This window comes from Mesoplodon mirus (genome assembly GCF_964341445.2).
Source record: "Mesoplodon mirus genome assembly, chromosome: 3".
Classification (NCBI taxonomy): Eukaryota; Metazoa; Chordata; class Mammalia; order Artiodactyla; family Ziphiidae; genus Mesoplodon; species Mesoplodon mirus.
The window spans coordinates 49511915-49528024 of NC_138978.1; the positions used below are offsets into that span (position 1 = coordinate 49511915).

A 16110-nucleotide genomic window follows, 5' to 3' on the forward strand; every position below is an offset into this window, starting at 1 on the left:
GGGCAACTAAGCCCGCATGCCATGAACTACAGAGCCCACGTGCTCTGGAGCCTGTGTGCCACAACTAGAGAGAGAAAACCCGCATGCCGCAACTAGAGAGAAGCCTGCGCACCACAACGAAAGATGCTGCATGCTGCAACTGAGACCTGATGCAGCCAAAAAATAAGTAAAATAAAAATAAATTTTAAAAAAATGAGGAAAAGTCTTGAATAGACATTTCTCCAAAGAAGATATACAATTGGCCAAATAAGCACAATGAGATATTCAAAACCACTAATCATTAGGGAAATGCAAATCAAAACCCTGAGATGCACATCACACCCATCAGGATAGTTATTAACAAAAGCAAACAGAAAACAAGTGTTGGCAAGGATGTGGAGAATATGGAACCCTTACACATTGCTGGTGGGAAGGTAAAATAGTACAGCCAATGTGGAAACAGTATGGTGGTTCCTCAGAAAAATCAAGCATACAATTGCCATATGACCCAGCATTTCTACTTCTGGGCATATACCCCAAAAAACTGAAAGCAGGACTCAAATTGATATTTGTATACTCATGTTCATAGCGGCATTATTCATACTAGCTAAAAGGTGGAAACCAAATGTCCATCTGTGGGTGAATGGATAAACAAAGCATGATATATACATACATTCAGTCTAAACAGAAATGAAACCCTGACCCACGCTGTAACATGGATTAACCCTGAAAATATTACGCTACGTGAAATAAGCTAGATACAAAGGACAAATATTGTATGATTCCACTTTTACGAGGTACCCAGAATAGTCAAATTCATAGAGACAAAGTAGAATGGTGGTTGCCAGTGCCTTGAGGGAGGCGGGAAATGAATGGGGAGTTACTGTTTAATGGGAACAGAGTTTCAGTTTGGGATGACAAAAAAGTTCTGGAAATGGACAGTGGTGATGATTGCACAATAATGTGTATGTACTTAATGTCACTAAGTTATACCCCCAAAATGGTTAAAACGCTAAATTTTATGTTATGCATATTTTGCCGCAGCAAAAAAAAAAAAAAATCTAGCAAATCTGAAAAAAAAAATCATCTCCATGATTGTCTTTGAACTGTCTCTCTTCATTTCCTTTGTCCATTTTTCTATTTGGCTATTGGTCTTTTGTGGTTTATAACAGCTCTTCACATGTATTAGCAAAATTGGCCTTCTATCTGTCATATACGTTATAAATCTATTTAGTCAGTTTAACTGACTTTTGACTCTACGGCATTTTTTTTCCACATAGAAAATTTTAATTTTTATGGAGTCAACCTTATCAGTCTTTTATCTCATGACTTCTTACTGGGTACACAGTTTCAGTTTAGGATGCTAAAAAAGTTTTGGAGATGGATGATGGAGATGGTTGTACAAAACTGTAAATACACTTAATGCCACTGAGCTGTACACTTAAAAGTGGTAAAAATGTTAAACATTCCGTTATGTATATGTTACCACACTAAAAAAAAAAAAAAAGCCTAAGTTTGGACGCTTATATGTTAGGGGTTTAGAGTAGCTCTAACGTTTCTTCCCTCTAAGGGCTCTAATTTGTAAAGCATATTCATATTGATTTCACAAATCTCTGTGGCAACTTCTAAGCCCCAGAGCAAGGGCTCGCTGGTAAAGCTGAATTAGAGAAACTGGCTTAAACTTGAGGTCAGTGTGGGATCTCTGATCTCCCAGCCTGGGCCTACACTGGGGCACCCCTGCATGCAGGCTTGCCTAAGGAGACAAGATGGGGCAGGCAGAATGGATTTACTCAAGTCATTCTCTGAGCCTGGACCTCAAGCCTTCTTCCATGCCCAGGCATGTATAAAACCAAGAAAGCAAGCTAGAAGGATACCCTAGTACCTCTAGACATGGAGTTATGAAGTAGGCTGAGCTAAGAAAGTGAGGTACAAGTGGTACAAGTGGACATGGACCTTTACACAGTGATCTGGCTTGAATCATGCGGCTTCTCAACCACCAGGTGAGTCCTCTTTCTCTCTTTCTCTCTGGGGTAGGGGGACCAAGAGGAGCGGAGGTGGGAGTTGGGGTGCTTGAGAGGAAGAAAGCCTGGTAATGTTTCTTCTAACTCTTCTGTCCTGAATGGGGAGAAAACCTGAAATGCCCTCTTTCATGGTACAAATGCTGGAAGAGGAAAGGAGAAAGTCCATCATCTCAATCATGCACTGTGGACTCTGGGGGAGCAGTACACAAATCATCATTCTCTTTCTGTATGATGTGAACTGTTTCATCTTTACGTACCTCTGATTGACTCCTCGCATAATACTAGTTGGGGACCAGAGAGGCAGCTGAGCAGTGAGAATTACACCTAGGAGAAACTGATTTGGCTTCTGCACATCTGGATGGGCTGAAGTATCTGTCTGACTAAGAGTATACAGTTGATCACAGGCAACACGGCGAATCTGAAATGACATTTTTAGTGGCAAAGGAAGTACATCAACCAACACTTACAGACTGCTGAAAAAATTATTTTCCTCCAAAGTCCACCTGTGAAGGATGCTGTAAGGGTTTGAGTATTTCAATCTTTAATGGTAAAGTTTACACTGAATAAACTAGGGCTAATTTAAAACAAGTGTAGTCTGGGAACTAATTTCCCAAATTATTCTAGTACTGTAATCAATAGGTTTATAATTTACTGTAAATGAAAATAAGGAAAAAACTCTTCCACAAGTGCCTCAAAGTTAACTTTCAAGGTCATGTACAAAAATGAGGATTATAAAATCTAATGAAAGTTCATGGCTTGAGGTTGGTCTTTCTTGATTTTGACCAACTTGTTGATGCTTAATGCTAGCTGCCTTGGCCAGCTATGGATACTGAACACTGGCTGTAAGATTTTTTTATAAACAAACATAAGTTAATCACACGGCTAGTCTCTTAACTTTCAGTGAAATATGGAACAGAAAGGAGGGCAACAGTCCAAATGGTCACTTTGCTTTCAGAGTGCTCTGTGGCCTTTCTGTCTGATTCCCTGAGAGGACTAAACACCATCCCTTCTATACTCCCCACAATGTCACAGGTATCCAGAGAGCCCACGCAGAACAGGACCAAAGGGGCTTTTTATAAAGTAAAAAATCCTTACCTCAGCACTTGGTGATCCAAGCAGAATATCAATGATAAAATCAGCGACACAGGGCAAGTTATAGAAAGATGCTAATGGTAAGAATAAAGAGAATGGGAGCAGGGGAGGAAAATAAGTTAGGAAATACATTTTCAAAATTTCAAAAATTCTGAATAATTTCTTAAGCTCAACTATCTTAGAAATCATCTCTTCTTCCACACAGAATCAAATTCAGTGCCTCCCAGTGCACCCACGTCTCTGAGTCTATCCCATGAGAGCCCAAGGTGCTCAGGAGCAGGACTGTGTCTTGGTCATCTTCACACCTGGACATTTTTGCATGATGCCATGTGCATACCAGTTACAGAATAAATGTCTTGCCTTGATAAAACTATCAATACTTGTGAACTATAAAATAACGTACCCCACAATAAACTTACAAATGATAAAAAAAAGCTTGAAGTTATAATTTTTTCATCTTGATTTGAAAATATCTCTATAATTAAACAATTGCAGGAAAATCGAACTAAAAGTACGGTATATGCTCAAAAGCATTTCATAATAAATTACTTTCATATATAAGCCTTTAAAAGCATTTCTGCCCAAAGTAAATCATTTCTTACATTACTGAACTGTCCCATAAACATCTAACTTTTTCTATATGCTTATCTTGACATCTTATATGATGAGTGTGGATGTTATACTAAATACATAATGATCACCAATTCTATGAACAGGCAGTCTGAATCAGTAATAATAGTGAAGAATAGGGCTCTGATGTGTTGGTACAATTTTTAAAAGTGGAGTTGTTAAGACCTCATCCCTGAGTAAGTATTTATTGAGGGCCTACTACACATCACACAGTGTTTGGGTGCTAAGGATTCAGTAGGGAACAAAATGAACAAAAGTCTCTGTTCTTAACGGAGCTTACCATCTAGTTGGGGAGGGGATAATGACAATAAACACAGTAAGTAGAGAAATTATATCGTATGCTATAAAGTGACAAGTGATATAGAAAAAAAATAAAGGGTTTTAGGTGATGGTGGGTGAGAGAAGGGTTGCGATTTCTTTAAAAAAGGCAGGGGAAGAACATACCAGGAATTAGGAACAGGCAGTGCAAGGGCCCTGAGGCAGGAATGTGCCTGAGTGTCAGGGAACAGCCAGGAAGCCAGGGTGGCTGAAGCACGGTGCATGAGGGGAGAGCGGGAGAAGGGGAAGGCACACAGGTGTCACGGGGGTGGATGGTGTCAGGCCTTAGGAAAGACCTGGCTTTCACTCAGGGTGAACCGAGAGGCCACTGCAAGGTTTTAAACAGAGGAGGGATACAATCTGACTTACATTTTAGAAGGTCCATTCTGGTTACTGTGTGGAGAATAAACTGCAAGGGCAGAAGCAGGGAGATTAGTCAGGGCACTACTGCTATAAACCAAGTAAGAGATGATGACGGGTCAGAGGGTGCTAACAGTGAAGGTGGTCTAAGGGGTGGAATCTAGATAGAATTTGAAGAAGGATGTGCTGACAGATTAGAAGGGTGTGAAAAAAAAAGGAATCAAGGATGTCTCCAAGAATAAAACTGCTATCAATTCAGATGGGAAATCTCTTGGGCGGTAATGGGCCAGACCAGTAGTTCAGTTCTGGACATGTCAAGTTTGGGAAGTCTATCTGATATCTAAGTGGAGATGTCAGGGGAGCGGTCCAGGCCGTAGAGCCAAATTTAAGTGTTATCAGCACACCGAGGGAATTTAAGGCTGTGAACGTGGATGGGATTATGTGGAGAGAATGAGTGCAGACAGAGATGAGGGACTGAGCCCTGAGGTGTCTAATGTTAAAAGTATGATTAGCAACAGCCCTCATTTGCCAAAACCAACAATAAAGACAAAAGGGCAAATCTTAAGTTTCATGATTTTTGATACTGGAGTCATTATCAGTTTAGGAATTGATATATAATTCTACTTCTATAGTTTATGACATACAGCTTTGGGCTGTTTTAATTCCTCCACTAGATGGTAAGCTCCTGGAGAGCAGACATACTGCCCTGTAACATCTACTGTGGAACCTTGTATATAGAAGGTGCTCAATAAATACCTGTTCAGAATTTAAGTACTCTAGCACTATTCTTACCTATTCCACATGCCAACTTTCCCCTTTGCCATTTCTATTAACATGACCTTATCTATGAAGGGACAGAAATAATTCCTAACAGAAACCTGGCCTTTTACTAAAAGAGATGAATGGCAAGTAAGCCTCCTGCATACCCAGTTGTTGGCTCCGAAGCTGCAAGCACGTAACAAGAAGAGACAAAGCCTCTCCAGCAATCAGTGAGTCTTTGGTGGACACGGACTGCTGCCGCACACAGATGCCTGCGTGCAGGGCTACCGGGTCCCCTTCACTTCCAGAGCTGCAATTGCTTCCTGGAAACAGGCAAGCAGAAGGTTACTGTGGATCCCACAGGACCCTTGACATTATAATATCCTTTAATGAGTCCCATAATCCTCAAGTGAAAGTAAAGAGTTCAAGAAGACACTTTAGGCTAAGAAACAAGAGAGACTCAATCACTTGATTCGAACCTCATTGCTTTGTACTTAAAACACATTTGGAACCATTAAAAAATATGTTTATGAGACAAAACTAGTGTCAGGTGACAGAAGTAAGAACATTGCAATTTTGGAGCCATGTGGGAGTCCTGGGATATTAGAAGTGTTCCTTATCTTGATTTAGATGGGTTACACATATGTAAAAACCCTAAAAATCCTACATATTTGGCATTTCTGCCCTTTACTGTGTGTATGTCATACAGTTTAAAAACTTTTTAATATTGAGGTATATCCACACACATAGATTGAGTAGGGAAACCAAATGAAGCTGAGAAATAAAGCTATTTATAAAGGCCTAACAGAAAATAACAGGCCAAACCAAGAAAATGATTTTTCCAGGTAAAAATTCTAGATGAATTTTTATTACAGCCACAATTATTGGCCTCACTACACTTTTACACTCAGCAAGCTAAAACTCTGCTTGGTTTCTCTATATTCTGTATTTATAACCTTTTTTTTTTCTCTTAGTATGACATACATAAATGAAGTATGCATATGCATACATGCATATTTGAATGTGCACAAATCTAGAGTGTTTAGCTTGATGTTCAGAAACATTTAGTTTTAGCTTATGCTCAAAAACAAGAGAAAAGGCTTTCTCCTTTCTGTGACTCTGAACAACCTATACAAAGATGATTCTTACAGCTACTTCCTGCCCAATATTCTAATTACTTTATCCTTTTTAATCAGTACCTGAACTGCTGAGTCTGTTTCGAATTCCAGCAGGAAACAGAGAATTACTTTCTTTAATTGGTTGGCTACTCCCAACGAGGTCAAGCCGTCCTGCAGCTGCAGCCCATGACAATCTCATGAAACAAGCCACAGTAGACGTGAAATCACTGACTTCCATTGTCTAAGGAAGTATGGAAAGAGTGTTGTGAGAAAAGGTAGTACTTGAACACATCCCGCTGACTTCAATAACCTCCCCCTGGTCTCAGTTTTGAGACTCGTTTCCTTCCAAGATCATCCACAAGATAGTCTTTTCCATGCTTCCATACTGTTCAAAGACTTTCACTACCCCTCTGCTACTTGTAATACAGAGAACTCTACTCTCCATGTTCTGGCTTCAAATTACCCATCACCAATTTTGTTTTCATAGTTTCCCCTCTTCCACATTCTGCGTTTTGGCCTATGTGAACCACTGTGTGACCACCCACACAGGCTCTGGCTTTCTCTCTAACTGCTCACGCCCTCCCTTTTGCTTGAACAACTATCCTCTCTCCATGTTAATCTCTGTATATTGAATCCCTACCTAGTCTTGAAGGCGTAGCTCAAATGCCACCTCCTACATAAAATCATCCGTGATAGCCACACATGAAGGTAATTTATTCCACCTCCTCTCACAGCCTGTAGAATGCTTTGTCTTTGTAGTTCTCTTATAACATTTGATATCTTCTACCTGAATTACAGTTATTTCTGCACTAGTGACTTCTTTCTTACTCACCATAAGCTTCTTGAAGGCAATATTCATGTCAGTAATTTTTATACCTGCATACCACCACCAGTGCCTTCTAAATAGGAGGTACTTAATATTTCTTGAATACACAAATCACTTACTTGTATTGCGACTCGAGCAGCAGGGATGATTTCCTCAACCCTAATGGAAGACCTGTCAGACACTGACAGCTGTCGGTAGGATGACTTTTCTGGGGTACCACATAAGGACATCTGCCTGCTTGTCTGCCGGCTGACATTTCGGAACGGGCGAGAAGTAAGTGCTTCTATGCCGTCTTTGGTGAGGTCTTCCTCTAATAATGTCGGCAATGTTTGTCCCACAAGTAAAAATCTTAAAAGGAAACAAAAAGCTAGGCTTAGTCAAGGTCATTTCATACTATTTTAAAGGATGGGATTTGGAAGAAAAAGTCAAGAATTGCCTTCTGAGACTAACGCAACATATTTACATACCTTGCAAGTTGTAGGCAGATGGAATAAACTCCCTGCCTTGTTTCATAGTCTACTTCTGATGGGATGGAATCCCTCTGCATGACATTTACAACCAAACTTCAAAGAAAAGAAAAAAAAAAGGCAGATATTAAAGACTTCTATTTCTTTTATAGGAAATTTTCTGTAAGTAATTTGATTGCTTATAAATGTTATCAGTTACTTAAAATTTCTACAAGATCTTTACCTATAAATGGATCATACATATTCCTATTACAATTATTTCCTATGGTACATATAACCCTCCTGGTCCATTTAGAATTAGACTCCTTCCTTAGCCAAAAAGATAACCAACACAGAGCGTCTGGATGATTCTCCTTCTCACTAACTGGCTTTGAGTGCACCGATCAACTGCTATCTTGGTACCAGTAGAACTGTCAATTCAAAAATATGTCCAGAATTGGGGTATTCCACAAAGCTTGTTTTTCATATCCACTACCACCTATATTGCTGCAAAAGCTTCCCAAAAGTTCTTCCTGATTCTACTCTTGATGTTTCACCGCCAAAATCTATTCTCAAAAGATCAACCAGAGTGATCCTTTAAAAACGGAGGTCACCATGGAACTGCTCTGCACAAAATCCTCCCATGGCTTCCTATTTCCTTCACAGTAGCTTGTAAGATCCTGCATATCCGGACCTCTGGTATCTCTGTGACCTCATGCTTCCTACCCTGCCCCCTCACTCGGCCTCAACCACACTAGACCCCTGCCGGCTTCGCAGGCACCAGGTTTGCCCACACAGGCACTCGCACTGGATGCTCCTCTGGACAGCTTTCCCCTGTATCTCCAGGTCTTGCTCCCTCCCGTCCTTCAGGTCTTTGTAAAATGTCACCCCATCAGTGAAGCTTTCCCTGATCACCCCACTGGATATCAAACCCTCTCCATCCACTCTTCCTTGTCTTATTTTACTCTACAGCTCTTATCACCACCTGACATACACTTTGACTTCTTCGTTTATTGTTTGTCTTCTGTTCCAGACTGTAAAAGCTTCATGAGGGCGTGGATTTTTGTTTCATCTATTCACTGCTCTGTTCCCAGTGCTTAGAACAATGCAGGCATGTACGTTAACTGACATTCAAAAATAAGCCAGAAGTAAAATGCCTTTATTAGCGCAGCTCTGTAACTGGCTGAGGGATCTGAAATGAGTTTTAACCTTCTAGTTCCACTTTTCTGTTTCCCACCCCCTTTATCTCCTCAAGGTCTCACCCAACTTCTCTTCCCCTGAAGGCCTCCAGACAGGAATTCCTTCAATTACCCTCCGTTCAAACTTCAAGTTGGTCTTCACTCCTTCCTCCCCCAGATGAAATGGCATGCCTACTTCTTTCTGGAGCAAATCTCCTTCCAACTGCAGTGGAACTTAGCCCCATCGGTTGATCATCCCCCTTTCTTTTATCTTTATTCTTTTCTTTTTCATTGGCCCCTTTTAGTCAGCCTACAATAAGAATCAAGTCTTCTACAAATTAAAATCAAAACAGAAGAGCAAACTTTTCCCTCAGTTATTCTACCCTTCAAACTCCTGTCACCTCCTTTTTCTCACTCAACATAAATAAGAAATTTCTACTTACTGATTCTGCTTCCCACCCTTACACTTGCCACGCAACACTTGGCCAGCTGCTTACGCCCTAAGGCTTTCCTTACACACTGATGTCTCCCTGAACCTCTAGTGCCATTCTCCACTTCTCTCAAGAGCATCATGTCCAAACCGTCCTCTTCACATGACTCACAGGGACCTCGTGTGCAATCAAATTCTTGACTTTCTCACTTTCCTCCATCTCGTTCCGTATTTATTTCCCATATGGATTAAAGATTCACCACTCACTCACTCTCCCAAGCTAGAAATCACAGGCCATTTTATAAATGTTCCTACCCTGTATCTAGTCATAAAGACTTGCCTATTCCACCTTATAAATGTCCTTCTACCACACTGTCCCATATTTAGAAACTGTCACCTCTCCTCTGGAACAGACATAGTTCTTATAGTTCTCCCTGCCTCCAGCCTCTCCCTCCCACTTCTATTCATCTTCTCCACTGTAGCCAGAGTAACTGTTCTAGGTAACTCCTGGGTTAGAAACCTCCTGTTTTTCCATGGTCTACAAGATAATGCTGAAATTCCTCAATGTGACCCCTCTTTACATATTTCTCTCCTTTATCCTTTGCTCTAGCCTCACTAGGCAACTGTACTTCCCAAGACAGTCCATGATGCTTTCACTCATCCCCACCCCACCTCTGGCTCAGAGTGCCCTTTTCCCCTTATTTACCTAGGGAATGGCGACTCATCGCTCAATTCCTAGCTCAAATGTCACTCTCTGGGAAGCATTTCCTACACTTATTATCCTAAGCAAATCTAACCATTTAACCACTGCTTTCTTCCCCACCCTGCAAAGCACTTTTTATAAGCCTCTGTTTTGATACTTACAATAACTGTTTGTCATTCTTTATTAAACCATGAGGCTCTCAAGGGCAGGGATAATATCTTTGCACCCCCATCACTAATGCCTTGCACAACATAGATTACCGACAATCAGATTCACCTTATCTCAAACTGATGTGGGAATGAACAGAAACAGTAAGCCTTCTCTCCTCTACTCAAGAATTTCCCTCACTACCAGAGAGGAAAGAGACATGCTTCTGTCAGTTTTCCAAATAATCAAAAGTCATAAAATGAGTTAAAATATTCCAAAGATTAAAACATCATTCCTTCTTATTATAACTCTCATAATGCTTCACATAATGCCTTGTAAGAATAAGCAAGGCTTGGTAGGAGAAATTAACTAAAATAACTAGATTCATTTTCTGCAATTCATATAACATAATATCGAAACTCTAACCTCAAACCGCCTGCTTTGAGGAAGTTCTCACAAAAGGATTTTGCACAGTTTCTTGCCATGTCATCATCAGCTGTTGGCATGAGTTTGGAGCTTAGAACCTTGGAAAAAGATAAGCACAATTAATCACCCAACATTTCCAGTTGAAATTACTCCTTTATACTAAGTAAAACAATCAGACAATTTGAGTCAGAATCTCTTTAAATGCTGCTCTTCTTTTTACCCCCAGTAGAGTAAGGAGGCTGATGTTTCACAAATAAAATAATCACATTTTCCAAGTTCCATTTACTTAGCATGAAAAATTTTTCTGTTTTTGAGAGAGCTGGTGTATTCTTCTTTTTATGAAACCAGCAAATGTGAAAGTCTCAGGCTCCCAGACTTAGATAAGAGCAGGTAACATTATGTGTTATGCTGATATGTTCTAGAAAAAGTATATAAACTAAAGTCTTTGAAAACAGCCCATTTATTATAAATGCTGGATGAGTTGCCTGATAATGATTCTAACTCCTATTTACTGAGCACCTATCTACAAAGTACTAGGCATAAGGTGAGGTACTTAACATGCATTCTCTCTTAATCTCACTATGCACAGCACAGGTATTTTACTCTACAGGTAAAGACTGAGACCTGAGAGGTTAAGTGACTTCTCACCCGAGGTCACATAGTTAGAATTCAAGTCCAGATGTGCCTCACTCTAATACCCATGCCCCTTTTATGACACTGCAATACCCACCTAAAGGAAAGCTCAACTAAATATTCTGGTATAGTAGAGAGTCATTTCACATAAATAATCATACTGTGGTATGAGATTACAAATCTAGCTCACATTCTAGTTTTACCACCGACAAGCTGAAAGATCTCAGATATGTAATTTTCCTTTTTCGCCTCAGGTTTCTCATCAGGTAAATGAGGACAATAATTACCTTTACCAGAGGATTGTCTGTAAGTAAGATAACACAAGCTTAAGGTGCTTTAGTACAAGCACTGGCACAAAACAACTGCCCAGTAAACAACTGCTTATTTAGTAAAAATTTAAAAAAAAATTTTAAAGCTCATTGCCGCAGTTTCCCCAAGGTTTTAATCTAGATGAAATTCAAGATCCTTTTCTATTCAAAAAAATCTGCTTCTATGAACCTATTAGTTTTACGAGCTTAGATTTTTAATGTGGTATTTTTGTTTAAAGATGCTTTCTTCCTAAGCTGCCCTTTGGGAAACAGGCTCACCAGCCTCAGATCACAAGCATCACACAGGAGAATGGGAACCCTCTGCCATCCTAACCCCTCCTGAATGTCAACAGCCACATGCACACACTCCCCATGTTTAATGGACAACTTAGTAAAGATGGAAGGTTTCTCCAAAGGAATGGGTATTTGGAATATCCACTTTGAATTTTCCTAGTAGGCAAACATAAGTTAAAGATTGAAATGCAAGGACATTAACCTTGCAGGTAATAGTAAAAATAAGTGCTCTGGGAGTGTTAGGTTTTCTACATTTTTTGTGTCAAGCAGAAGAAAACCTATCAGAGGAATTTCCAGTTAATCAGAAGTCCTAAAATTATACCGGAGATAATTTATATAACCCCTTGGCTCTAAGATAATGCAATCTAGGTAGCCAATGACAAGCTAGACCCACTATTGGGCCATTCTATTTCTCTGGGTGCTCTCAAATGTGGGTGTTAAAATTTATACCTTAACTTTTTGAGACAATCGTTCAAAAGCAAATGACAAATCTGGCAGTAATTGTAAGATGCCAATTTCATAAGCTTGAGTTAGCCAAAAATTTCTAAGTAATTTTCTGTTTTAGAATATTGTATGTATTTTTAAATGTCTGCAAGAAATAAGGACATTTTATTTTTAAAATATTTGCTAGATATTTTCTCCTTTTGAACCCAACAGATGTTTTCACAAGAATGACTATTTTAAGGCAAATATGAAATGTTAACACAGCTCCACCATATAAATGAGTGAAACATAAAAATGAATGAATGTAATTTTATACTCCAAATTAGATTGTCAGATGAAATAAAACTTGGAAAAAATGCCCAAGCAGGTAACTTCCTACCAATTATGACCTATGTTGTGATTCAAAACCTACTGAAGATAAATGGTAATTTATCTTGATGATTAAGGTTGCTTAGGCACTGATCTGGATGCCTTAATAAATAACTGACTGGATAGAACATATTAGGGCAAAGCAAAATCATTCAGGGACTTATTTTCTCCAGATCTTAAGTGGCCTGAGGGTCCAGCCCCTCATCCTCCAAGAGTGGGCCACTCTCCACACTGCTTTGTTACTGTTTTCATTTCATGACTCAGCCTATCCAGCCTCCCCTATGTCTTACTCATAAGATCTTGGAGCAATTATCTTGTCTTTTCAACTCTGACCCTTTAAATACCACAATGACTTGTAGACAGTAAACAGTTAGTAAATGTTTACTGAACTAAATCTACTAGTTTAAAGCTACTATTGGGAAGAAGAGTAATAAAAATATTCTTTTGTTCAAATGCTTTCAATTCTTTTTTTGTAACCTTGAAATAATAATGTTAATGTGACTCCTGACAAACTCCTTATAAAGCTTCATTCATGGCCACAAATTACAACAGCTTTTTAAAAATGTTAGGATGCATTTAATAACAAGAAGGCTGAGGATTAGTAACTGATGTTATACAGACTTGCAAAACTTCCAGAGGAAGATAATGACACATTTTAATACAAAACAGCTTCCTAATTATTTATTTACATGCTATTTTGCAAGTATAACAATGCACACAGGTATAAATTGAAAAAGAAAACTGAGCATTTTCAAAGTCCAAAACAACAAAATACTTCAATTTATATTCTATTTTTTACTTTTATTAAAACTAATTTTTTTAAATGAACCATTCAAACATAATAGAAACCTATTTACTTATTTCTGATATCTGAAAGCATGAACCTTTAGGCCAAAAGGAATCTGTTAAAATGAAATAAAAAGAAATGCGGTTTCTTACTTCTAAGTTGTAGAGCACTCTGAAGGTGGACATTCCTGGAGCGAAAGATCGAAACAGACTTTCTAAAATTGAACTGGCGCTTGGCTGATGCTGCTGCTTGGACGAGAGGGATGGAGATTTTGAAGACTGAGCACTTGTTTCAGACAGCAATGTTTTCTAAGTTTAATAGAAAGAAAAAAGGAATATACAGCTCAAAAGCACAAATTAAAGAGAAGCAGATATCACTATATACTCTAATATTTTTTTCCGACTTTAATATAATCAAATCAATGGAATTTTCTAAAAATTAACCTCAAAGCCACATCACTCTAATTATTAACAAAGCACTGAACTCCATCACACAGACAGTAAATGCTCAACAGCATTCCAATCCTACAGGAATGCTTCTGGGATTGTATTCTAAGCAACACTAGTGGGGTCATCCTAATTTGTTTCCGTGTTTTTAACATTTGTACCACTAGGAGACTTCCCTGGTGGTCCAGTGGTTAAGACTCTGCACTCCCAATGCAGGGGGCATTGGTTCGATCCCTGGCTGGGGAACTAAAATCCCACATACCGCAACTAAGCTCGCGCACCGCAACTAAGCTCGCACGCCACAACTACTGAGCCCATGCACTCTAGAGCCCTCGCACTGCAACTAGGGAAGCCCGCGTGTTGCAGCAAAGAGCCCTCGCAGCCAAAATAAAATAAATAAATTAATTAAAATAAATAAATAAATAACATTTGTACCACCAAACATTGATAATTAAATTATAAGATTGCAGTGTAGTAGTTTTGATAATTTTTTTAGTTAGTACAAGTAATAGAGTTTTTAATTACATTAGCTCTCTTCCTCCTCAAATTAATATATAAGGTACATGTGACACGATTATGAGCTCATCTAAACTATAATCACTGAAATACAAAATTCATAACTTAGTTCTAACAGCTTTGATCTAAATGAATTTATTCTGAGAACACAAACAATATTATAGATAAAACACAATTTCATTATATATATACGACTCTTAAGGAACAAGGTTCTAAACGTTAAACAAAAGGAACTTTAAATATCAACTGTGAAAATATTAAATGATAACCCATTTACGCAAGCAACTCAAACATATGCAACAACCACATTCAGAGAGGCATCATAACAGAAGAAAAATATCTCAACTCAATCAGAACTAGAGTCTGACCCTAGCCAAGACCGTTCATCACTCTGCGCTTGGGTTTCCTAATATAAAACATGAAGGAGGTGGAAGCAGATGATAATAAAGGATCTTCCAGTTCTAAAATTTGATATCATTATTTACAGCAAAGATTTTACAGCAATGGTATTTTTCTAAATTAAAAAAAACTGTTATGGGAAAGATGATATCGTATGACCTTAATGTGATGTCATGATGTGTTTTCACTGAATCATGATATAAAATTTCCATGCCTGTTATATAACTATCCAAGATACTCATACCTTTCTTCCTAAAGAATCAAGTTGATCAAGGGCTTCCTGAATGGCTGGATCAGTGGGTATCAAGAGCAGAAGCTTTCGTACTCGTAGAGTTATCCTGAAATTTTTCAAATATTAATTTTTTTTCACACAAACCACAGTTTCAATAACAAAGTCATTTAGTATGGGATGTGAAGTAATATACATTTCAAGTGAACATTTACTGGGTTCCCTAACTTTAATAACTTTCTCTCTTTCAAGCTTTGTAAACATTTCTATTTACCTTGGCTCCTCTAGATTGGCCAGCTGGTAAAGCATGTCAAATACATTACACACAAGCGCCATCACAACACCAGGGAGGGATTTCTCCTGAGGGAGGAAGCAAAACATAAATGCAAATTTACAAAACAATTTTCTCCTTTTCTAATCAAAGGTACACACAATAAAATTACTGGTTCTTAAAGATTGGCTACTGCAAAACTTGAGGGAAGCATGGTGCTTATCTGCCTCAAACAACAACACACGGGAACACAGTGAGGGACCACTCCCTCTCCTAGCGTGCGCATCACCTGGGCTCTCTTCTCCTACCACCTGCTGGCGAAGGGGCTAAGGCACCAAAAAGCAGGCAGCGGCAGAGAGGCAAAAGGAAGGGCAGATGTGATGAACAGAATGGAGGGTGGGCACCGTTGGAAGCTGATCATAGCTTGGCAGGAGCAAACAAGGCAGAGTGATTTAAAAGCAAATTCATTCAGAACTCTAATGCAAAACTGATGAATTCATAAAAGTGCTAACAAAAGATCAAGATGAAAAAATAATTAATTACATAGGACTGAGTGAACTGATGAGGATGATTACAATTTTTGTGACTTTCTGTTTGAATAATAAAAAAAAAATCCTACAAGGACTCAGAGGCAAAAAATATACAAATCAATTTTCACTGCAAAGTAAAGGAGCTGTTACAGTGGAGGATTCCTGGACTGAATGTCAATATTATGACATAGTGTGAGTGTGTTTCGTGTTTGGTAATTGCAATCATTGTTGCTTTTGTTGTGGTCATCCATTTACAATGCTTGCTGTCAGTTTATTTATCTCTTGTAAAAATAAAATACAGTGTGTGTGTGTGTGAGTTGTGAAAAAAAATAAATAACGGGAGTCAACCGTATTAAAAAAAAAATTCAAAGTGATATATACAAACACACACACTCACACACAACCACATAGATATATATGTAATTTGAGAAAAAGAAGTTGGCCTGTTTTT

At 38.7% G+C, this 16110-nt stretch overlaps 1 protein-coding gene across 4 annotated transcripts in view; it reads right to left on the reverse strand.

Moving 5' to 3' along the window:
- The window catches only part of USP24 (ubiquitin specific peptidase 24), a 149917-nt gene that overhangs the window by 51155 nt on the left and 82652 nt on the right, over positions 1–16110 (reverse strand). For 3 of the 4 annotated variants that reach the window (XM_082615335.1, XM_082615334.1, XM_082615333.1), the window contains exons 29-38: positions 15133–15218; positions 14874–14967; positions 13421–13576; positions 10434–10531; positions 7571–7666; positions 7223–7451; positions 6359–6518; positions 5327–5482; positions 3096–3166; positions 2258–2418 (exon numbers count right to left, since the gene is read on the reverse strand). In XM_082615335.1, coding sequence (XP_082471461.1) covers positions 2258–2418; positions 3096–3166; positions 5327–5482; positions 6359–6518; positions 7223–7451; positions 7571–7666; positions 10434–10531; positions 13421–13576; positions 14874–14967; positions 15133–15218 — 1307 coding nt within the window. The remainder of the gene's footprint in view (positions 1–2257; positions 2419–3095; positions 3167–5326; positions 5483–6358; positions 6519–7222; positions 7452–7570; positions 7667–10433; positions 10532–13420; positions 13577–14873; positions 14968–15132; positions 15219–16110) is intronic. The other variant, XM_082615336.1, reaches the window with a different exon arrangement.